Source organism: Neolamprologus multifasciatus, chromosome 11 (assembly GCF_963576455.1).
Source record: "Neolamprologus multifasciatus chromosome 11, fNeoMul1.2, whole genome shotgun sequence".
Taxonomy (NCBI): Eukaryota; Metazoa; Chordata; class Actinopteri; order Cichliformes; family Cichlidae; genus Neolamprologus; species Neolamprologus multifasciatus.
In genome coordinates, this window is record NC_140449.1 from 4,041,430 (window position 1) to 4,063,279 (window position 21,850).

Sequence of the window (21,850 nt, forward strand, 5' to 3'; positions counted from 1 at the left end):
TCCGGGACCTTTTACGTTTCCGGAGACAACATGTATCTGTAGATAAACCAAGCCAGTCAGTTCACCGAGAAGTTTTTATTTTCCAGATCATTTCGTCCCAAGTGTCTCATTCACTCTCCCACAGCCAGCCTGTTCACAGGTACCGTGACCACCGTGACCACTGTACACGGACGTTTGCTTCACGACATCAGTGGCTGTTGTGTCGCCACGCATAGGTCCAAAGCCCTTTGGCTGCTTTGTATTTGGAGTTGCTGTGGACCTAGAAACACTGAAGGTTCATCTTACTGTTGTGTTTGTATGTCAGCAGGTTCCAGAAGAACCATAGATCCAGGAGAACCATAGATCCAGGAGAACCATAGATCCAGGAGAACCTAGATCCAGGAGGAACCATAGATCCAGGAGAACCTAGATCCAGAAGAACCATAGATCCAGGAGAACCATAGATCCAGGAGAACCTAGATCCAGGAGAACCTAGATCCAGGAGAACCTAGATCCAGGACAGCAGGTGTGTTGGGAGGAAAACAGACACAATGTCTCCTCCTCGACTCACAGGAGCACTTCGGTCCTTCTCCAGCGTCAGCAAGAAGGAGGACTTGAGCGAACAGCTCTATGATCTAAAGGTGAGACTAAATCGTTTATAGTTGTGTTGATGATGACCTTTGTGTGTCAGTGAGGTTTCCTGGACAAACCAGCGTGTTACTAACAGACTGTCTTCATGTTGCTCTATAAAAAGAGTCAGAGCTCTGTTGAGCCCAGTGTTACTGTATTCTTCACGAGCAATTACTTAATGAATTTCTTCACAAATATGATTTTAATCATTAAAGATCAATGATTCATAACCAGCTCACAGATGTATCTGTAAGTACAGCTACTTACTTTATTTCTGGTTGATTTTTCTGAGGTATCTTCAGTGATTACGTCATCGTATCTGTTAGAGTATTATTAGAAGGGGTAGGATACATTTTCATCTTAAACCTTCGAGTCAGAAAGTCTGAAAACCTTTTGATAAACCTTGTAGTGACGGCTGGATCAGGTGACCCTGAACCCTCCCTTGGTTATGTTGCAATAGGCCCAGGCTGTTGGGGGCTTCCCATGATGCACTGGGTGTTTCTTCTTCAATCACTGGGTTTATACACCACTCTGCATTTAATCATTAGTTATTATTAATCTCTGGCTCTCTTCCACAGTTTGTGTTTGTCTCGGTCTTCCCCCCCCACACCCCTAACCAGTCGTGGCAGATGGCCCCGCCCCTCCCTGATTCTGGTTCTGCTGGAGGGTTCTTCCAAATGCTTGCTAATAGAGGTTGTCTGATTGCTGGGACTTCTTGTGTATTATTGTTGGGTCGTAGCTCACAGTATAAAGCAGCGTGAGGTGACGGTTGTTGTGATCTGGCCCTCCATAAACACATTCTGTGTTAGGTCTTCACCAGACATCTCCACTTTGGCCGTGTCTGCTCAGAGCACGGTGGAGGTCATTCATTAATATTTGCACAGTAACATTAATGCGCTGCTAAGAAAAAAACAAGTACTTCATTAAACATGCGCACCAGTGTTCTTATTTCCATCCAGATCACTTTATAGAAATTCACACACATTCACTTCTCTTGTGCTCCTGTGCGTTAGTGTGCAGCGGACGCATCAGAAGCAACGTAGGCTTCAGTATTTGGCCCAAGGACACTTTGGAAGCCGGGTATCGACCCACAAACCCTCTGGTTAGCAGATGGCTCAAGCCACCTGTCCAAAGAGTTTCCATCAAAGACACACACACACACACACACACACACACACACCATGTGATTTATCAGCCTGAGACGAGAAACTCGCTGCAACAGAGGAAAGAAAATCCCAGATTTGCAAACCTAAGTGCTGCTGATGTAGAGAGAGGAGGCTTTTCCCGGCAGCCATACTTGTTCAGTCATGCTGCGCTCTGTCCCACAGTTTCTCCGAGCTCCTCTGAGCCCTGCAGCGTCTGCCTTTGGGTTGAGTTTGCTGGGGAAAGATTGACAGCTGTCTTGAGCATTCACATAATTTCTTCAGGGATTATTAAATTAATCTGATTCTGATTTCCACTCATGAATAATTTCTCCCACTGATGGGTTGTTTGGGAACGCCGTCACAGATCGGTGGGCAGTAACAGTTAAGATCAGTGCTTCTTCTTGTGCGAGCACACCTGAATGATTCAGACCAGTGACCTGCCACACCTGTGCTTTTATTCAGGCACTGTTGATGTTATTCAGGTGCATCTGATTAACATCACCGAGCTGCTGCTAACCCTCTGATTATCTATGCAAGCAGTTCTTAATACTTAGATTTTCACATACAGCAAAAAATCTTACTGTTCATTTATTGTGCTCGAAGAAGTTGTTTCCTCGGCTGAAAATGTAGAGTTTGAATTCTCAGAAGAAGGAAATGAATCCATTAAGAGCTTGCTTCCATGTGAAGGTTCAAACACAGAGCCACTACAGTATAACATGTATGAGCTCATGTTTGATAGCATCAAACATGCTATCAGAGTCTGTCCATCAGCTCTGAGGAAACCCTGCGAGGATCTGATTGGCTGCTCACCGTTCACCAGTCAGACTGACAGTGTGTGCGCTCGTTTGTGTGTTGGAGCTGCCCTCAAACTGTGACTCGATCCAAATGAAAAGTTGTTCTCAGGATGCTCTCGAGGATGAAAGCAGCCATTGTGTTTGTAACGTGCAACCACGAGCCTGCTGCTTTTTTAGCCCTGTTGGAGAAACACTAAAGCAGCCGACTGACTCCAAAACTGTAAAAATACACGGGATGGAAGTTTGACACGGCACCTACTGTGGATCTTGTAGTCCAGGCTGAAACTATCACCCAGGACAAGCTGACATGTTGTTGTTGTCTCAGACTGGACAAACGTCTGGGACAAACAGGCTGAATATATCTGTAGTAAAATGAAACGAAAGCTCAGCATCTGTAATGAAAGTTGATGGTTTCATATTTGATATCAAGCAGCTGATGTGATTTCAACATGTTTGTCATATGACAGAAATGTTGTAGCTGTTTGTGACCCAAACTTTTCTGTAACATGGCTTCTGGTGATGATCTGTTTGTTGGCTCTGCTGCAGACGAGGTGGCCTTTGAGTGGCTCAGAGTAGCAACTAATTTTTATCGAACGGATACAAAGTTTCCTGCTGCTGGTGGCGAGCAGTCATTGGAATGTATCCCAGACTTGACAGAAGAGGTTAAGAATACAAAGTTACTGACACAGAAGGGAAATGTTTGTCATTTCTGCTGTTGGAAATAAAACAGAAACCAGTCGCTAAACTTGATCTTATTAGACACAGATAACTAGAGTAATTACAAAACACAGTTTTAGATGATGATGTCATTTCTTAACGGGTCCTTTGTGAAAGTAATTGCCTCTAAAGCTAATAAGTGACTTATAACTGACTATAAGTGACTTATAACTGACTATAAGTGACTTATAATAAGCCACCCTTGGCAGCAAAGCTGCAGTCAAACATGATGAAGAGTGTCGCTCGTCTTTCAGCCACACCGACTGATTTTGCTGTTTAGTTTTTTTGAACCAAAACCAGTTTTTGCAGATTCTTTTTCTAAGAACTAAACCTACAAACAAAAGTCGTCTTTTCTGCAGTGAAGATGCTATTTCCATACTTCCCATCTGCATGTAGGATACGGGATCTTTTCTTTCTGAAACTAATAAGAAGGTCAGCTGAGGTGCTGTATGCTCACCTTTACCTGCCAGCTTCCTGTCCACTGCTCACTGATGACGTCCATATATTTGTGTCCGTGTTTCCTTTTCCCTGCCAGTCAGCATTACTGTTTGTAACTGAGGTGTCCCTGCTTTTCTTTAGTTTCTCAGATCTGCTCCTCGTGTTTGAAATGAAACTGAGCATGCTATTCAACCACTGATCTTCAGCTAGCTAAGCTCTCGTTAAATCCTCTAAGCAGGAAGTGTTTCTCCGTGGAAAAGCAAGCTGAAGTCAGCCCAACGTTATCGCTCAGCTTTGGAAGACGTGCAGATGCTGATTGTAACAGAGTCGTTATGTTAATGGTTGTCCTGACCTGCTGAACGCTGAGTGCGCATGAAGAGTCCACGACACGTGTGAACTACACTGTTCAGTAGGGCTGCCACAATCGATTATTTTTGCGATTAGTCAACTAATCAGATCATCATCCGTTGGACGTAAAACTACAGCTTATTGCACCAGCAGCATCTGCTCTTATATAACTATCATTAGCTTACAGCTTTAAGTGTTTAAGGTATGTGCTAACTAAAAATGAAGACAAGATGATAGTTTATTACATTTTAATGAAATTTGCAGATTGTTTCGGTGAAGTTTAATAAACTCCTTGCTATCTAAAATATAACAGGACACCGGAGTAAATTCTCCAGCATCTCACACTTCTGATAATCAGCTGTCTGCTTGATGTTTATTCAGCTGTGTAAAAACTATAACTTTAATCTCAGCCAAACCGATTTACTCAGGAACAAATAAAATACTAAAAAAGCCAAACAATAACATTTTAAGTTATCTAAGTGACTTATATATCATGTTTAACCTGAGTAGCGAAAGACAGCGGTGGGTTTGAAAACGATTAGCCGGGAGTCCGGTGTTCTCACGGCTCTAGTTAGCCTAGCCCCCGGCTAACTATCGAGCTAGTGGGTAACAGACGTCTCCGAAAACGTCGGAGCGCTTTTGAAAATATGTGGTGTCTTGATAAACTGAGCAGATATTTGAGGTTTACACAGCTACATTCTCGACTGAAAATATGCTAAATAGTGATGCGCGAATCATGAACGAATCGTTCAATACTCGAGAATCACTTTACTGACTCATGAATCATGATTCACAACCCCAACTGACTCACTGACTCATCCCTGTTGCTGTTAGCAAACTAATTCCATTAGTAGAAATATATCTAGCTTATAATTAAAATTGTGTGTGTGTGTGGGGGGGGGACGGACAACAGCCAGTTTCTTAACAAAAGCATTTCTGCTCTGAACTGGAAGAAAAAACCCCGAGTAGAAGCTCACATCAAGAAAATAGCTCCTCGGTTCACAGTAGCATCGCTCTGCTAACATGCTAACAGCACATTTGAGCTACTCACCCCCTCCCTCCTGGCTCACAGCTCCTTCTTCTTCTTGGTTGGTAACCAATGTTAAGGCGCATTACCGCCCCCTGGCTCACATTTCAGTGGACATTTAGATGAGAAAATATATATTTAACATATTTAAGGAAAATACTAATAAAATAAAAATAAACAAAATAAATGTTTATTAAGCAATTTTGATAGGAATTTGCTTAATTTTAGAAATGTTTTTGCTCTTTCTCTATAAAATAGTTGTTTTCTTTTAGAATCACTCATCTTAGCAGTAGGATTTACATGAAAAGAGAAACAAATTAAGTTTGAGTGAAAATGTACATTTTTGCACTCTCTGGTCGACTGACTCAGTGAATCAAATGACTCAAAAAACCTGATTCACTTTGGTGAGTGACTCATTAAAACTCGATTCAGTAAAAAGAATCAAATTTACCATCACTAGTGTTAAACGTTTATTTTGTGACCCAGAAAGAATAATAAGAGTAATATTAAAACTAACTAGCTGCCGCCATTGTTGGAAACTGAGCTGGGCTGCGCTATGAATTCTGGGACACAGCTTCTTCTTCTTCGGGGTTTAACGGCAGCTGGCATCCTTGTACATGCAGTGCTGCCATCTTCTGTTTCAGTCCGTTATTACACTCTTAAATCCTGCTACTTATTCCTACGTCTTATGTGATCTTACAAAGCTTCAAACGACGCGTCGACTATTAAATCAGTCGTCGACGATTTTGATAGTCGACGTAATCGTGACTAGTCGACTAATCGTGGCAGCCCTACTGATCAGCATGAAAACAAACAGAGCTGTTCGACATCACTCACAGTGTCATCAGCTGGGAGTGGAGCCACGATTCAGTCTCTGGGCTCTGCTGATGAACCCTGCCCACAGTCAGTAAACTGGGCCTGTATAATTAATAGTATAAGCTCTCATATGCTCAGTGAAATATAATAGAAATACTTTAGAAATACAGTGTTGTTAGTAATGCACAGTGCTGTTAACCAAAGGTGGTCATTTCCAGATACTTGTGATCAGAGCAGTGAGTGCTGCTCTTCTTGTAATTGCATCTCTCTCTGTGACTCATTAGGCCAAGCGTCTGAAGAGACAGGAGCTGTTCGCCAGAGATGGCCTGACGTGGCAGAAGATTGTCCATTTCTGCACCGAGCATCAGCACAAAAGTCAGCAGCAAGCTGCCAGTCAGGAGCTGAAGAGCCTGCTCCTGGCAGCCAAACAGATGGGTAAGGAGCTACACCTCAGCTGTGTCTGTGTTTGTGTTGGAGAAACGTCCATGAAAACCTCAGAATGCCTGTTTCTACTCAGTAAAACCCTGAATAAAGAAGGGCGGGGCCAACATGACATCATGCAGTGTTGGTAGGTGATATTGGGGGGAATTCTCTGCAAAAGCAGCATGGAAGATTTTGCAGGTAGTTTTAATGGCTGTAGTCTATCAGCTGTTAATGTGATCATGTGATTATTGTGCTGTTCAAACACAGAGCAGCCTCCCACTACAGCATGTATGAGCTCAAACCAAACAGCATGTTTGATGGCAGAGTCTGTCCATGTGCTCCTGAGCTCTGAGGAAACCCTGCGAGGACCTGATTGGCTGTATTTCTGCTCACCAGTCAGACTAACAGTGTGTGCGCTCGTTTGTGTGTTGGAGCTGCCCTCAAACTGTGACTCGATCCAAATGAAAAGTTGTTCTCAGGATGCTCTCGAGGATGAAAGCAGCCATTGTGTTTGTAACGTGCAACCACGAGCCTGCTGCTTTTTTTAGGCCGTTTTAATTGGTTTAAATCCTTTTCATCTGTTTTCACGTTGCCTCTCCAGCCTTCTTTGCTCCAGTCTGCCTCTGTCCTTTTGACATTTTTTCCTCTAATTGGACAATTATGCTGCATTTCTTTTTTTTTTTAAGTGCAGTTCTGCTAAAGTGTGAATTGTTTGGAATAATATTAAAATGAGGTGCAGGAACTTTAAACAGTTAGCTCGTGTTTGGCCTGCTCAGAGCTGCCGACTCTTTCTAGCACTATTAATAGTGCCGTGCACAGATTTAATGGCCGTATAAAGCAGCGCTGCTGTCTAGGCACAGCTAATGGTAATAGAAAGGGTAAAGGTGATTGTTGCAGCAATCCTAATAATCGTCATCATTAAAATGATCATCATTACATCCATTTTCCCTTCAGATGGAAATTCTCATTTCTGCCCGTGTTTGGGCCACACTGGGCTTTATGGAAGAAGAACCAGGCGCGTTCCTGACAGGGCAGCGAGTGTTTAACGAGTCCTGTAGGTTAGAAACCACACGTGGACGTCACTGACAGAAGCTTCGGCTAACAGCTGGAGCCAGTCGACTGGTACTGTTGGCAGTATGAGGCAGGATAAAAGCAGCAGGATATATATTTTAGTTCTGCTGAGCCAAATAAGACAGGTCAGGGTGAAGAAGTGACAGCCAAAGAAAAGCTTACCACAAAACGGAAAAGTTATGACAAATCAGACTATGAGGCAAAAAGAAAGTGCAGCTTTATGGTTTCATGGACAAAAGAATTTCTGTGGCTGCAATATGACGAGCTAAATAACACGATGTTCTGACAGGTGTGTTGTGAGTTTCCCTCGATTTCTGAGTCGACAAGCGCCTTTGTTACTGGGACCAGTCATTTTAAGAAAGACCCCATCAGAACCCATGAGAAATGCAAGAAATGCATTATTGCTCAGTCTGCAGTATCTTTCCCAGAACAAACACCAATTGCAAAAAACAAACTAAAAATAAACCTGAAAAATCTGAACAGCTACTATGTTGCAAAGAGTGAACTACCACTGGCACAATTTAGCAGTCTTTGCAAACTTCAAAAAGCAAACGGCCTCGATCTTGGTTCCACTTGCCTCTTACCCGTGACTTCAGTGGAAATTTCAGATTCAGGATCTGACACAGACTGATTCATGTTCACAGTTCTTACAAGTTCATAGAAATTTCTGTTCAATTAGAACCAAGTATTTGAGTTGATGATTGTAATTTTTATACAATGTTGTAATTTATGTTTCAGCAATTTTTGTGATTAATGTTTTGTTTCCATTACAATATTATACTTTAATGTATAATATTGTAACGGAAACAAAACAGGAAACAAAACATAAAAAAATGCTCTCTTTTTTTATTCGGGCTACTTAAATTTATTTTGGGCTACCAAAAACTGAAGAGTGCCGGCCCGAAGGGCTACCAGGGATTTAGTTGTTGCATGTTTACAGGAGTCTCTACCTTCAGTTTGTCTTGAGTCTGGAAACAAAGCAAAGCAAATTTTGGGTTGCGGTCAGAGTTCGATGCCTTTACAAACTCTCTGTTCTTGCAAATATAAAATGACCAAAGTGTGTTTTTGTTCAAACATGTGTGGACCTCACTGTAGACTTTGTGTGTAACGCTGCAGTGCTAACTGTGGCGTACATGTGCTTGTTCCACAGTGGCTTCTGAACTCGGTCAGGCGGTGGTTGAGAGCGCCGCCGTGTTTCTGTTTGAAACCTTCCACAACAAAGACCACGTTGGCACAGAGGAGACTCGGGCCATCAAACACATGTTCGGTCCCTTTCCGTCATCGGCCGCTGAAGCGTCCTGCGCCTCCGTGGGTCGACTGGTGGCTTTGCTCGGTGACTCCCGAGTCGAAGACTTTCTCCAGAGCCAACGCTCCTGCCGCAACCTGGACCGAAGCGCCGCTTTTGGGCGCAACATCGCTTTCTCACATGACGGGTACACACTCGACCCACTGGAGGGGCTGCCCTTCTCCGGGATCCAGGAAGAGAGTGCGAGCTTGGATTTCATCAACTTTTTCAACAACCAAAAGAGCGGCAAGAAGGGCGTCAATGAGGAGGCCGCGTCCAGTACAGGAAGCGCCCTGACCCCGGGGGATGGCTCCATCCTCAGGACAGAAGTAGATAAATATCTGTGTGGAGGCAACATGATGTCCTCCAACCCAGAGGAGCTGTGCACGTCTCTGTTTGAAATGCTGGCCTCACACAGGAGCAACGATGAGCTGCAGAACGAGGTCAGTACCGCTGCTCGTATCAACCCTGAAGGTCAATATATGACGTGCGCATTAACATAAATCACCGGAAACTAAGGAACTCGTTTTATACAGAAGTGTTGAAGTTGGTGTTTCAGGGTTTTATCCTCACGCATCATCAGAAATCTGTACCTCTGTCATATTTACTGTTTCTTCATGTGAACCAATCAGATCGTTTGGACAGATTCCCCAGTGCTACACTGGTTGTTATGGTAACTTGGCTTTGCAAACACTCAGGTATGGGACATGCATCATCCTGCCCTACACCATCTAGTGTGAACCCCACCTCTAAAGCACCATCTGCTGTCACGTCCTCCGCGGTGCTCGGCTCGTAGCGGGGTTGGAGGTCATACGCGTGATTATAAACCTGACTGTTGTGATGCTTCATCACTGCATTTCTGTGAAGTTTGACCTCCCACTGTTGTGTTTATTGTTGTGCGACATCTATCGATTCTATCGAGCTGACCTTCAGCAGCGCTGCAGTTATCATGTCCTGGCTGTTAAACCACACTTGGCCTTTACTTACACGTGGATTTGACCTTCAGTGCCAATAATGTGCACACAGTTAAGACCATAAGGAGAGATGTACCAGTGTTCCCAGTGCCTGACTAGCGTTTGTTTTCCCCACTGTGTGACCCTGATGGGACACTGATGAACTATTACTAGAGAATGGTAGCAACAGTGTTACAGTAAATTCACCAGGTAACAGGATGTCTTTGTCTTTCACTTGTATCCATAATTTTCCTGATAACTGCTTTGATCCTTTGCCCATATCGAGGCTCTTACTGGGGCTGCTGGTGTGTGAACACACGGAGCTTTAGCTGTAGGTGTCAAAGGGATTTCAAGGTTTGATTATAGGGCTGGGTGTCGTCACTGATTTCTACAATCGATTCAATTCTGATTCACAAGGTCCTGAATCGATTCGATCCACGATTCGATTTAATTCGATTTAATTTGATTCAATTCGATTGGAATCGGGGAAATTTTGACAGTCAGAAATATTATAATTCAGATCAGTACAATTTAACAAAAACAATTAAATTCAAAAATAATAAATAAGTTTTAAAACTTATTCATTATTAGGGCTGGGTATCGTCACTGATTTCTAGAATCGATTCCATCCACGATTCAATTCACTTCGATTTGAATCTGGGAAATTTTGACAGTCAGAAATATTATAATTCAGATCAGTACATTTACATATTTTTGTATCTATAAAAAGGAAGCTGACACACGCAAGACTTTATCAGAGGTGTGAGCATCACAGCAGATGCCTTTGTGTCAAAGCAGCTGAAGATAAAACACAGAAACACATGAAGCTGATTTTCCTGTTCTGGGATTTTATAAAAATATTCTGCAGTAGATCAAAAACAAAAGAAAACCATTAATCAACACATGAACATTACCTCTACAGTGGTTTGCATTTTGTATAATTTTAAAAAGTTTAAATTTGTTCAGTATTGAACGGCAGAAATTAGGTTTTATTTTTGAAAGTAAGTGAAAGGAAACAAACAGCGGCCGACAGGCTGTAAACAACGTAGTCTTGTGCATAACAAGCAAACGAATAATGCAGAAAACAGTACAGAGAGAGAGAGAGAGAGCTGTGCATCGTGGTCGAAGCAAAACAGTAAAAGTCAGAGTGAGTTCATGACGATGTTTATGTGAAGCTAGTTTGGATCTTCTTTTGCTGCTGGTTCGGTCAATATTGTTTGGAGAGACATCAAACTAACAGCTTTAGAATCAGCGCATAAAGGGCGTGGACACAAAGCGCCAACCCGCCCACAGATCAGAATCAGCGAGCTGTCGGCTTTCAGCCCGACCGTGAGAAAGGCATCTAACTGATTCTGATCCGCGGGTCGCGCTGTGTGTTTACGTCTTTGTGCAGAGTCCGTGTTCCTGCTCTCAGTTACTGTCTTAGCTGTTTGGTTTGTGAGGTTTAACCTGAGATTCTGGCGTTTCGGGCAAAATAAATTTATATTAAAAAATCGATTCAGGATTTTAATGAATCGATTTTACGTTATCCAAGCCAGAATCGATTTTAATCGATAAATCGATTATAAAAACCCCTATTTGATTATGTTTGTTGTTGTGAGGTTTTCATTGTGTTGCTGTTCTCTTTGGTCACAGGTTACTTTCAGTCCCTCTCTGTCCACGGGTATTTGAACACATCTTTGACTGTGTTGCCAAACAAATGATGCATTCAGGGTACGTTTGGTGGTGTTTGTTTTCAGTAGATTCTGCAGTGAAATCATCTAAATGAATAAAATCGAGTCTACCGTGTGTTCACAGCAGGCTGTGGTCTGTTCTTCCTCTTTGTTGAGTGCAGACACAAACACCCTTTGGAGACACAGTTTAACTCCAGCGTTGTTCCTTCATATCGTGAACATGACCACAGTAAACTCACTGTAGGTGTGAAAATGGCTGCAAATATTCACTTTGTCAAATCAAACGTATACTTTTGTAATTTCATGGTTTCAGGTCATTGCTTATCTTGACCGGTTAACATTTACAAACTGTTGAATCCTTCAGTGTTGATGAAACTGAAGCTTCACGGACACATTTAAGTTCCTCCTGACATGAAGATGAAGGAAGTGAGGGATGGAGCTGTGTGTCCGCCTCTTCTTTCTTTTCTCATTGTCAGACCAGTAACATCTGCATGTGACTACATTTGTACTGCAAAGACTTTGTGTGCTGTTGTGTAGAGTTTGACCAAGCAGCTTGTTGTGCTTCTGCTCCATGGAAACATCATCTACACCCTGGAAATCATACAGTCACAAAACAATCAGCATAGCTGATGTTCTTTAAGCATGAAGTGGACACGAGGTTTGTGAGTGCAGTAACGTGAGCTCGACACCATAGCTGCTAAATTGTTTTAACCTTCATTTACCCACAAAGTTGATTCTGTTCATCTGGACGTGACGTCCGTCACTCATCAGCTGACTGCAGATTTCCAGCCTGATAAACAGGACATTTAAACAATGACTGAAACCAGCAGCTGTTCATGATCATAACATGCAATAATTGTATAACTGTCGTGACCGGTGATCACAGAGAGCTGCAGTCTGAAAACTCCACGTCCAGATGGACAGAATCAACCTTCTTGGGGTTTCTTGCTGATGATTGAGCATCAACACGACCCTCAGTTAGTTTGTAGCTCTGCCGCTGACAGACAGCTGCACCTCCGTCTAAGTGGGAACTGTTGTCTCAGTGAACTTCAGTGAACTAGGATCAGCATCAGGATACTTTATTAATCTCTAAGCTCATTATGTGGGTTACAGTTGCTCCAGGACAACCCCAACCCCCGGGCCCCGGTACCGGTCCGTGAGTCGTTTGGTACCGGGCCGCGAGAGTTGAGGCTCAGGTGTGAAATGTAGTTTTCAGGGTTTTTATCGGTTTTCAGCGTTATTTTGTTATCGTTTTTATCGTTAACTCTGTTTTCCTGGGTCTTTTCACGTGTGTTATGAATAAATCTTTTTTCTAGTTTTATTTTGTTGTATTTATCCGCAACACCTTAAAGGCCGGTCCGTGAAAATATTGTCGGGCATAAACCGGTCAGTGGCTCAAAAAAGGTTGGAGACCGCTGATTTAAACACAGCAATATGTTACAGAATTATCAAATGTAAGAAATCGCTCTAATATTTACAGATCACAGGACTAACAGAGGTGATTATAAATAAATATCAAGAATATTGAGATGCTGTGTCATTCTGTGGTGCATTATGGGTAATCTCAGTCTCTCACTGAGCGTGTTTTTATATTTGTATTTTATATTTGTGACGTAGCCGTTGTAAGACATGGTGAAGCCCTGAAGAGTGACAGCTGTTTAATGTGCAAACACTGAAGTGTAAGTATTGTTTTTGTGTGAGGGATTTCCTGTGCAGGGTTTTGTTTGGATCTACATCTTCCTGTAAAGCAGAAAGATCCAGATGAGGCTGCTCGTTGGGTCTGTTTCTCGCCCTATTTGAACCTCTAATTTGCTATTCTTCACATTCTTATATGAAGCAGGAAACCGTTGCATTTTGTGCCTGTGGATGTTCAACACTTATATGTGCAGGCTTTCATCTGGTCCACCCTCACGCTGCCCCTACCCCACAGCCCTCCTATCAATTTAGCACAGAGGCAGAATTGCACAACTTCAGCTGCTTCCAGTTGCTTCCAATGTTTCTCACGTAGTTGACATTTGGAAGCCAACTTTCCCACAGACATCCTCAGGTGTAGACTGCTGTGTGTGTGTGCAGAGACACACACAGAAACACACTGTGAGAGTGCACCTGCAGGCTCTCTATGCATCTACCTCTGTGTGACTCCAAAGTCAACACTAAAGTTTAAAGGCTTTGCACTCTGTGGCATTAAAGCCAACAATGGAGGAACTCGCTTCTTATTATTTCTCATCGGTGACCTTGGATTGCTGACATTTTGTGGTAGGTGCTGAGTGCAGGCGGGAAACGCAAAAACTGCAAAGCCATTTAGTTACATACAGATTTGGTCCTTTCATCGTGAGGGGGGTTCAGTACAGTAGCAGAGATATCTCAGAAACTTCATATCTTTATCATTTTAAGGTCACGTTGACTTCTTTCATTAGTTACTACTAGGGATGGGTATCGTTTAGGTTTTATCCGATACCGGTGCCAAACCGGTACTTTTGAAACGGTGCCGGTGCTTAAACGGTGCTCAAACCGGTGCTTAAAGAATGGAGAACACAAATTGGTCCAAAAACCTCTCATGTTCAGCTGTTTTTTTGTAAAAAGATAACAATGTTAGCCTTTTCTGCAGCTATAGGGCATATATGGTATCATTCTTGGCTGGAAGCAGCTTAAACAATGGAAAAAACAAACTTTGTCCAAAAACCTCTCATGTTTAACTGTTTTCCACTTTTTCTTTGGTCATTTTAGCCTTTTTGTCCAGGGTGAAGGGAGTATCTGCCATCAAACAAGAAGACAGCCACATGTAGCTATGATGGTGTTTGCTAGTTCACCTTACATGCATTAATGTAATAACGTGGTTAGCCTACTCAACGTAAATTACACACGAACAACATTAAGCTACTCACGCAGAGAAGAACGGCTGCTGCTGCATCATCATCCTCATCATTTCTGCTACACTGGCAGGGCTAGGGGCCAGGACTCTCCTCTTCGGGTTTTTGGGGGATGTTGCTAACTCTGGGTCGATAACAGGCACCACACCCGCAGTAGATGTGCTCGGTGTGAGGTCTCGCAGCAAGCTATCAAATACGGTGCATTTCTCGGCTTTTAAAAAAACGCTATGCGTCGCCAGGTGTTTCATCAGATTTGAGGTGTTACCTCCTTTGACAGTATCACAGTATCAGCTTAAAGCACTTGTTGCAGCTGCTGAGTTTGCATCTTTTGCTGTGAAGTACAGCCAGACTTTGACCGCTTCGCCTTGGGCATTTTTAATCTGTAGCTCTGCTCTAAAAGAACGTACGTACCTGGACCCGCCTACTATCCTCGGAAACGTAAAATGATTGGCTAGAATCTAAAGTGTATCACAGCTCAGGAAATAAAGCACCGAAATGTGCGCTGTTTTTCGGTCTGGTTACTACCATTTATGTCAGAACCGGTGCCATCATGGCACCGGATACCGGTACCCATCCCTAGTTACTACTCATATCAACTGGTTTTCCATTACAGCTGATTACCACCTAATATGCCTGGTCATCGTCATTCTGACGATGACATCACTGACGAGCCAGTTGCTAGCATGCGGTCTGACGACATCACGTTTTAGTACCTGCTCGGATCTCTTGGAATCCTGGCTGTGCAGGAACTATTTTAGTACCCGGTACCAAGTACTATGACCTAATGAAAACCCCGAAAACTGTGGCGAGTTGATCCGAGTAGTAGTAGTAGTAGTGAGTGAGAAAGGTGACTGGAAAGGAAAAACTCAATGCATCATGGGAATCCCCCGGCAGCCTACATCTATTGCAGCATAACTAAGGGAGGATTCAGGGTCACCTGGTCCAGCCCTAACTATATGCTTTAGCAAAAAGGAAAGTTTGAAGCCTAATCTTAAAAGTAGAGATAGTGTCTGTCTCCTGAATCCAAACTGGAAGCTGGTTCCACAGAAGAGGGGCCTGAAAACTGAAGGCTCTCCCTCCCATTCTACTTTTAAATACTCTAGGAACAACAAGTAGGCCTGCAGAGCGAGAGCGAAGTGCTCTAATAGGGTGATATGGTACTACAAGGTCATTAAGATAAGATGGGGCCTGATAATTTAAGACCTTGTATGTGAGGAGCAGGATTTTGAATTCTGGATTTAACAGGAAGCCAAAACAGGAGAAATCTGCTCTCTCTTTCTAGTCCCTGTCAGGACTCTTGCTGCAGCATTTTGGATTAACTGAAGGCTTTTCAGTGAGTTTTTTGGACATCCTGATAATAATGAATTGCAGTAGTCCAGCCTGGAAGTAATAAATGCATGAACTAGTTTTTCAGCGTCACTCTGAGACAGGATATTTCTAACTTTAGAGATGTTGCACAAATGGAAGAACGCAGTCTTACATATTTGTTTAATATGTGCGTTGAAGGACATATCCTGGTCAAAAATGACTCCAAGGTTCCTCACAGTGTTACTGGAGGCCAAGGTAATGCCATCCAGAGTAAGAATCTGGTTAGATACCATATTTCTAAGCTTTTCAGCGCCGAGTACAATGACCTCAGTTTTATCTGAGTTAAGAAGCAGAAAGTTAGCGGCCATCCAGGTCTTTATGTCTTTAAGACATTCCTGCAGTTTAACCTCTTAAGCCCCAACGCCCCCTGATACGGGGGCAAAAAGCAGGAGACCAGGTAGGCTTGGGGCTTAAGAGGTTAACTAATTGGTGTGTGTTATCTGGCTTCATGGACAGATAGAGCTGGGTGTCATCTGCATAGCAGTGTAAATGTATGCTATGTCTTCTAATGATACCAGAGCCAGAACGGACACACCAACTACGTCCTGGATCCTGTTAATCAGGATGGTCAGTGGTGTCTAAGGCAGATGTTAACACCAGCAAAACCATGACTGTGCATGCTCCGGAGTCAGCTGACATCATAGTGTCAATAGAGACCTTAATTAATGCGGTTTATGTTGAGTGAGATTTACGGGAACCAGACTGAAATTTGTCATAGATTTCACATAGATTTTTTTCTAAAAGCGGTAAGTTGATCTGCAACTACTTTTTCCAGAATTTTAGGCAAAATTGGGAGCATAGAGACACACTGCCATTATCCAAACTGCTCTTTTTTTTAATATCAACTCAACAACAGCATGCTTACAGAACCTAGGGACCACACCTGTTTATTTATTTATTTATTTATTTACATTACTTCTGGAAATTTGGAAATCACGACCAACCCTTCTGTGTTTACCACAAGCAGTTGGACTATACTCGTTAAATGTTGCTTTTCTAGTACTGATACTGATACTATCACTGGCACTGGTACTGATACTGGTACTGTACCAATACTGGTACTAATCCATAACCTAACAGTGTTGGTCAAGTTACTTGAAAAAAGTAATCAGTAACTAATTACTGATTAATTAGTTAGTAACTAGTCAGTAACTAGAACAAATTAGTCAGTAACTAATTCCTGATTACTTCCCCAAAAAAGTAATCCCGTTACTTTACTGATTACTTATGTTCAAAAGTAATTAATTACTTAGTTACTTAGTTACTTTTTAAAAACACGATTTACAGCCTGAATAGGTGATAAAGTGATAGATCTTTCAGCCCAATTCTACTTTTTCTGCATAATCATCATACAAAATGTAATCAAATGGAAAAGTCTCTTTTTAAAACTTGTTTTATTAGTTTTAATCTTTTAACTTTATGCATCAAGCAAAAATTTAATTATCTGCAACATTCTCTGACTGGAAGAAATTAGTTTAACATTTAAACCTATTTTCTGCACATTCCAGCACATAGAATAAAATATTTTTTGTGTTTACACTCAGTCTTTCAAATAGATGCAAGTAAAACACAGCAGAAAATAAATAAAGTCAAAGACTAGCGGTCCTGTTGCTCTATTTTCACCTGTAAAGCAGGAGTGGGGTAGGCGGAGGGTTACCCTGGTGCAGGTGTGCAGCGGTCAGTGGAAGAATCCGCGAGTTTCTCTGTGAGTTTCCCATTACGTCGTAGCTACTCGGTGCTTGTTTGGAAGTTTAGGGGTTTTTTCGCTGTAAAAAGAAGTTTTCTTCCCACGCACAACGGACACTAATGTTTTTGTCACTTTTTACGGAATCAAACTCAAAGTAAGGTCAGTACTTCCACGCTTTAAACGCTGCACGCTCATACTCTCTCTGCACTCGATATATGATCCATTGTTGATCTGCACACAGCTGTTGTCACGAACGTCGCACTCGCTTACGTCACTGTCATGAGACATTCTCGCAAAAAAATCACGGTTTTAGTAACACAGTAACGCAGCGTTCCTACAGGAAAGTAACGGTAATCTAATTACCGTTTTTGCAATAGTAATCCCTTACTTTACTCGTTACTTGAAAAAAGTAATCGGATTACAGTAACGTGTTACAAGTAACGCGTCACTGCCCATCTCTGTAACCTAATGATCTCACTTCCTGTTATTTCTGGCTGGATGTAGTCAGATCTGTTTTGAGAAGTGTATCTGGCAGTGATCAGGTCCAAAACATGAGTCAGAGGACTGTTCAGATGACCTGTGTTCAGACCTGATCGTTCGTCCTATCCTAGCATATCTGAGAGTTTCAAAAAGCTTTGAATCATATGAGGATGTTTGCCTTTCTCAGTAAATGTGCAGTGGAGGAACCATTGTACTGAAGGTAAGTCAGAGCTCGTGGTCTTAAGTAGCTGTTCAAAGCTCGGAGATGTGTCTGGGCTCATTATTCTGCGTCTGAGTTCCCCACAAAGATCAAACCCGAGGGTGGAGCACTGCTTCTCATTTATCAGGGTGGAGATGATTCACTGCTGGTGAATGCTCCCATTTCTCTGTGTATAATTCATTGTCTGCCAGTGTTTTCACCTTCATATTGATTCACCCACCTTTAGTGTGATTCATTGGGATACACCGCGCCATGCTGCTGTGTTAGCCTTCCTCCCTGTTTCTCCTTCTCTCCATGACGTGATTGTTTTCATTTACTAAATTCAGAGTGTGAGAATTGTTCATACAGTTGCTCTTCAGTCTCTCAGTAAACAAAGCCTGATGCATCGATCTCTGATAGTTTGGTCTGCTGTTCGTGCTTTAGATACCAGTTAGCACAGTAGACTCTCCCCTCTTACAAACCTGTAGTCCAGCCATGATGTGATGCTCTGCTCAGAATATCACTGTTCTCATATTTCTCCTGTGGTGATGCTACCTGCTCAGCAACTTTGAGTCGATCAGCTGGGTGTCATTTAAACATTGTTTTGGTAGAAGAGCCCAGCTCTGTGACAGTGGATCCTCTGTACACAGGACTCTGCACTGTTGCTTCATCTGAGTGCTGAATTATTCATTTTACACAACTTTTTAAAATGTGTGTAGACGGTCAAACTTGCCAGCTTCTCCAGGATTTAAATACACTGTAAACCTTTTTAACAACACTGTAGGAAAACGCCTATAAACACGTTAATAGATCGATATAGAGTAGAGCAGGGCGACATGACCAAAAATATTTATCACGATATACATTTGAAAATCTGTGATAACGATATAACTGACGATATAATTGACACGAGACAAAATACTTTACAACTCCACAACTTTATTAGTACAAAAAACCATCAATGTATTTTCACTTAAACAAGCAGCTGTTTTTTATATGTGCATTAAAGTTATATAAAAATTTAACAGTGCAAATGCAAATTCCTGTCTGACAGTTTAACCAAAAGGCATTTCCAGTGGAAACTGGCCGACATATCCTCAGCATAACCATGTATAATATCCACAAAACTTAAAAAGAGGTTAAACACACACAATACGGTAACATTATGTTGAAGCACAGTACGTATCACTCCGCGAGGCTCCGCCTACAATAGCCGTAATGCTCCGACAATCCATCAAGCGGTGCGGCTTCGTAGCTTAGCAAAGTCGTACTGAAACATCTGACAGATTTTCGAGCGCCGTGCACATAAAATCGTTTCGAGGTCAGTAAACACAACCAGAGTTCATACATAAGCTGCACTGTCGATTTTCAGAAAAATCAAAGTGCCGTATCTTCCAAACAACACGGTAATAACGACGGCTACTAAAAATAGTGCTTTGTTGTGTATCTGACGGACGAAAGCTAAACCAGTTCCACACCAGTGAAGTTGCAGCATTTTTACAAACCAGTTCAGGTTCATCTGTTTCATTCAACAATCCGCTTTCGCTCTTCTCATTCTCCGTCGCCGCCATGTGCGTATGTAAACAAAGGCACTGCACATGCGCGTTTTACCCATATTCTATCCCCATATTTCATTTTTCTATCGTTGCCCAACATTACACCGGTATTATACCGTGAACGGTATGATATGGCCCAGCCCTATGTTTGGTCATACATCAGTATCAGTGTTGTCAGTTTATATTTAGTTCTCATACAGTTCAATATAAAAATCTAATATCATGACATGTAGTGTAATCTAATGTAAAAATGCTCTTTGGTTTAGTAAGGCCGTCCTAAATGAGTTAAGCTGTGTTAATTATCCAGTCGTTGGTGCAGATAAGTTACAGTTACAGTTACAGTGGTAAGTACTGCTTCTGTACTGTTCTTATTTCATGGCTGCTTGGATGCTAACAGCAGGTGAATCAAATAAAAAAGGCCTTTTTAATCCTGATGAGGTAAATGGACTGATGTTCCAAACCTGCATTAAAGCTACTTTATTCCATGCATAGACTTGTCCACATTCATCCATCACTGTGTAATTCTCTTCAGCACCAAGGAGTCCAGGATCGAACCACCGTCCTCCTGAAAAGGAATCTTTAGTATATTTTTCCTGTGCACGAGGTTTTAGGATGCCCTGCTGTGCCTCAGCTCCACTCATCCTGGTTCTTTTGTTCCATTTGCTCACTGAAATGAGCAGACCACACAGACCTTGCCACTGCTGACCCGTAGCTGTGCACATGCAGACTCATTACACAGTTAACGTTTGCCTGAAGGATGGAGAGTGCACACAAGCCATTTGAAGGAGAAAGTCTGTCTCTGTCCTTGCAGAGCCCACACCTAATCAGTCAGTTCCAAGGACAGGATTCGTGAGAGTTCATTTAAAAAAAATCCCTGTGAGCAGATGAAACCCCCTCCGTCCACCGAGAGGACATCACCTCTCCTCTCACTCCCAACATGAATAGAACAGATATTCACAGAGCAAAGCAAGGCCTCGACAGAGACCAGGTGACCAGTTTGCTGTGCTCTCTGTCACAGCCTCCATTCTGAAACCAACCCTTACAGACGAGGGATCAGGATGCTGTGTTGTTCCACTGATCCTCACAAGCCTGTCATGTATATTCATTTCCAATGAGAAATGTTTTTTCTGTACTGACTGTCTTCTCCTGTTCCTGTCTCCAGCTGTTTGAGCTGCTCGGCCCAGAGGGGCTGGACATGATCTCAACCCTTCTGCAGCGAAGGGCGGCCATTGTTGACTCCCTCCTCCGCATCCAACCTGACAGGACTGTCTATCCATCAGGTAAGGCCCATGGCAGGCAAGACTCTTAGAAAGAGAAGTACTGTGTTCAGTGCGCAGAGTCCTAACATGACTGCATCCTTTGGATTTTATTGCACTGACAGTCCTGCACAGTAAAACTAGCCTAAAAGGGAGAATTTTATCGGTGAGGGTTAAACACTGGAGTTTCAGATGTCCTTGGTAATAACCTGCAGTTTTAAACGTATCTGAAGTATAAGGTTACACAGGCACCATTGCTCTGCTTGCTGTGACTGTAGCAGTGTTAGCAACAAAGGCTAACAACTCTGCTGTTGCATGGTGGTATCAGAGGATACTGAGATATTAGCACTGGACCGTAGCACTGTGTAACAAAGTGCTGCAGTATTTCTCTGCATGTGTGGACTGGATGGTTGTTATTTATTTAACCTGCTGTGTGTGTCCAGCTGACTGTGCTTTCCTTGCCATCAGGGAGTGAAGCTGGGCGTGTTTAGACGCTGTTGTCAGATAATGATGATGAGTCCTAGAGACACAGATGATTGGTGCTACGTTTGAATCTACAGTAGACCATCTTAGCAGTCTTTCCTAACTTCTTATCATCCAGCATTAAGTCTGCCTAATGTTCCTGTTGATAACAGTTCACACATTGTTGCATTGAACCTTCATTTCATTCAGCATGCGACTGGTCCGACATGCGATTGGTCAGACATGCATCTGGTCCGACATGCGTCTGGTCAGACATGCGACTGGTCCGACATGCGACTGGTCCGACATGCGACTGGTCCGACATGCGACTGGTCCGACATGCGTCTGGTCCGACATGCGACTGGTCCGACATGCGACTGGTCCGACATGTATCTGGTCCGACATGCGTCTGGTCAGACATGCGACTGGTCCGACATGCGACTGGTCCGACATGCGACTGGTCCGACATGCGACTGGTCCAACGTGCGACTGGTCCGACATGTATCTGGTCCGACGTGCGACTGGTCCGACATGCGACTTGTCCGACATGCGACTGGTCCGACATGCATCTGGTCCGACATGCGACTGGTCCGACATGCGACTGGTCCGACATGTATCTGGTCCAACGTGCGACTGGTCCGACATGCATCTGGTCCGACATGCATCTGGTCCG

The 21,850-nt window shown here is 42.9% G+C and overlaps 1 protein-coding gene across 1 annotated transcript in view; it reads left to right on the forward strand.

Annotated features, from left to right (window-relative positions):
- Window positions 1–494: 494 nt before the first annotated feature.
- The window catches only part of ascc3 (activating signal cointegrator 1 complex subunit 3), a 155,950-nt gene continuing 134,594 nt past the window's right edge, over window positions 495–21,850 (forward strand). Inside the window, 4 exon segments of the mRNA XM_085176471.1 lie at window positions 495–620; window positions 6,179–6,329; window positions 8,539–9,116; window positions 20,622–20,739. Coding sequence (XP_085032597.1) covers window positions 531–620; window positions 6,179–6,329; window positions 8,539–9,116; window positions 20,622–20,739 — 937 coding nt within the window. The 5' untranslated portion in view covers window positions 495–530.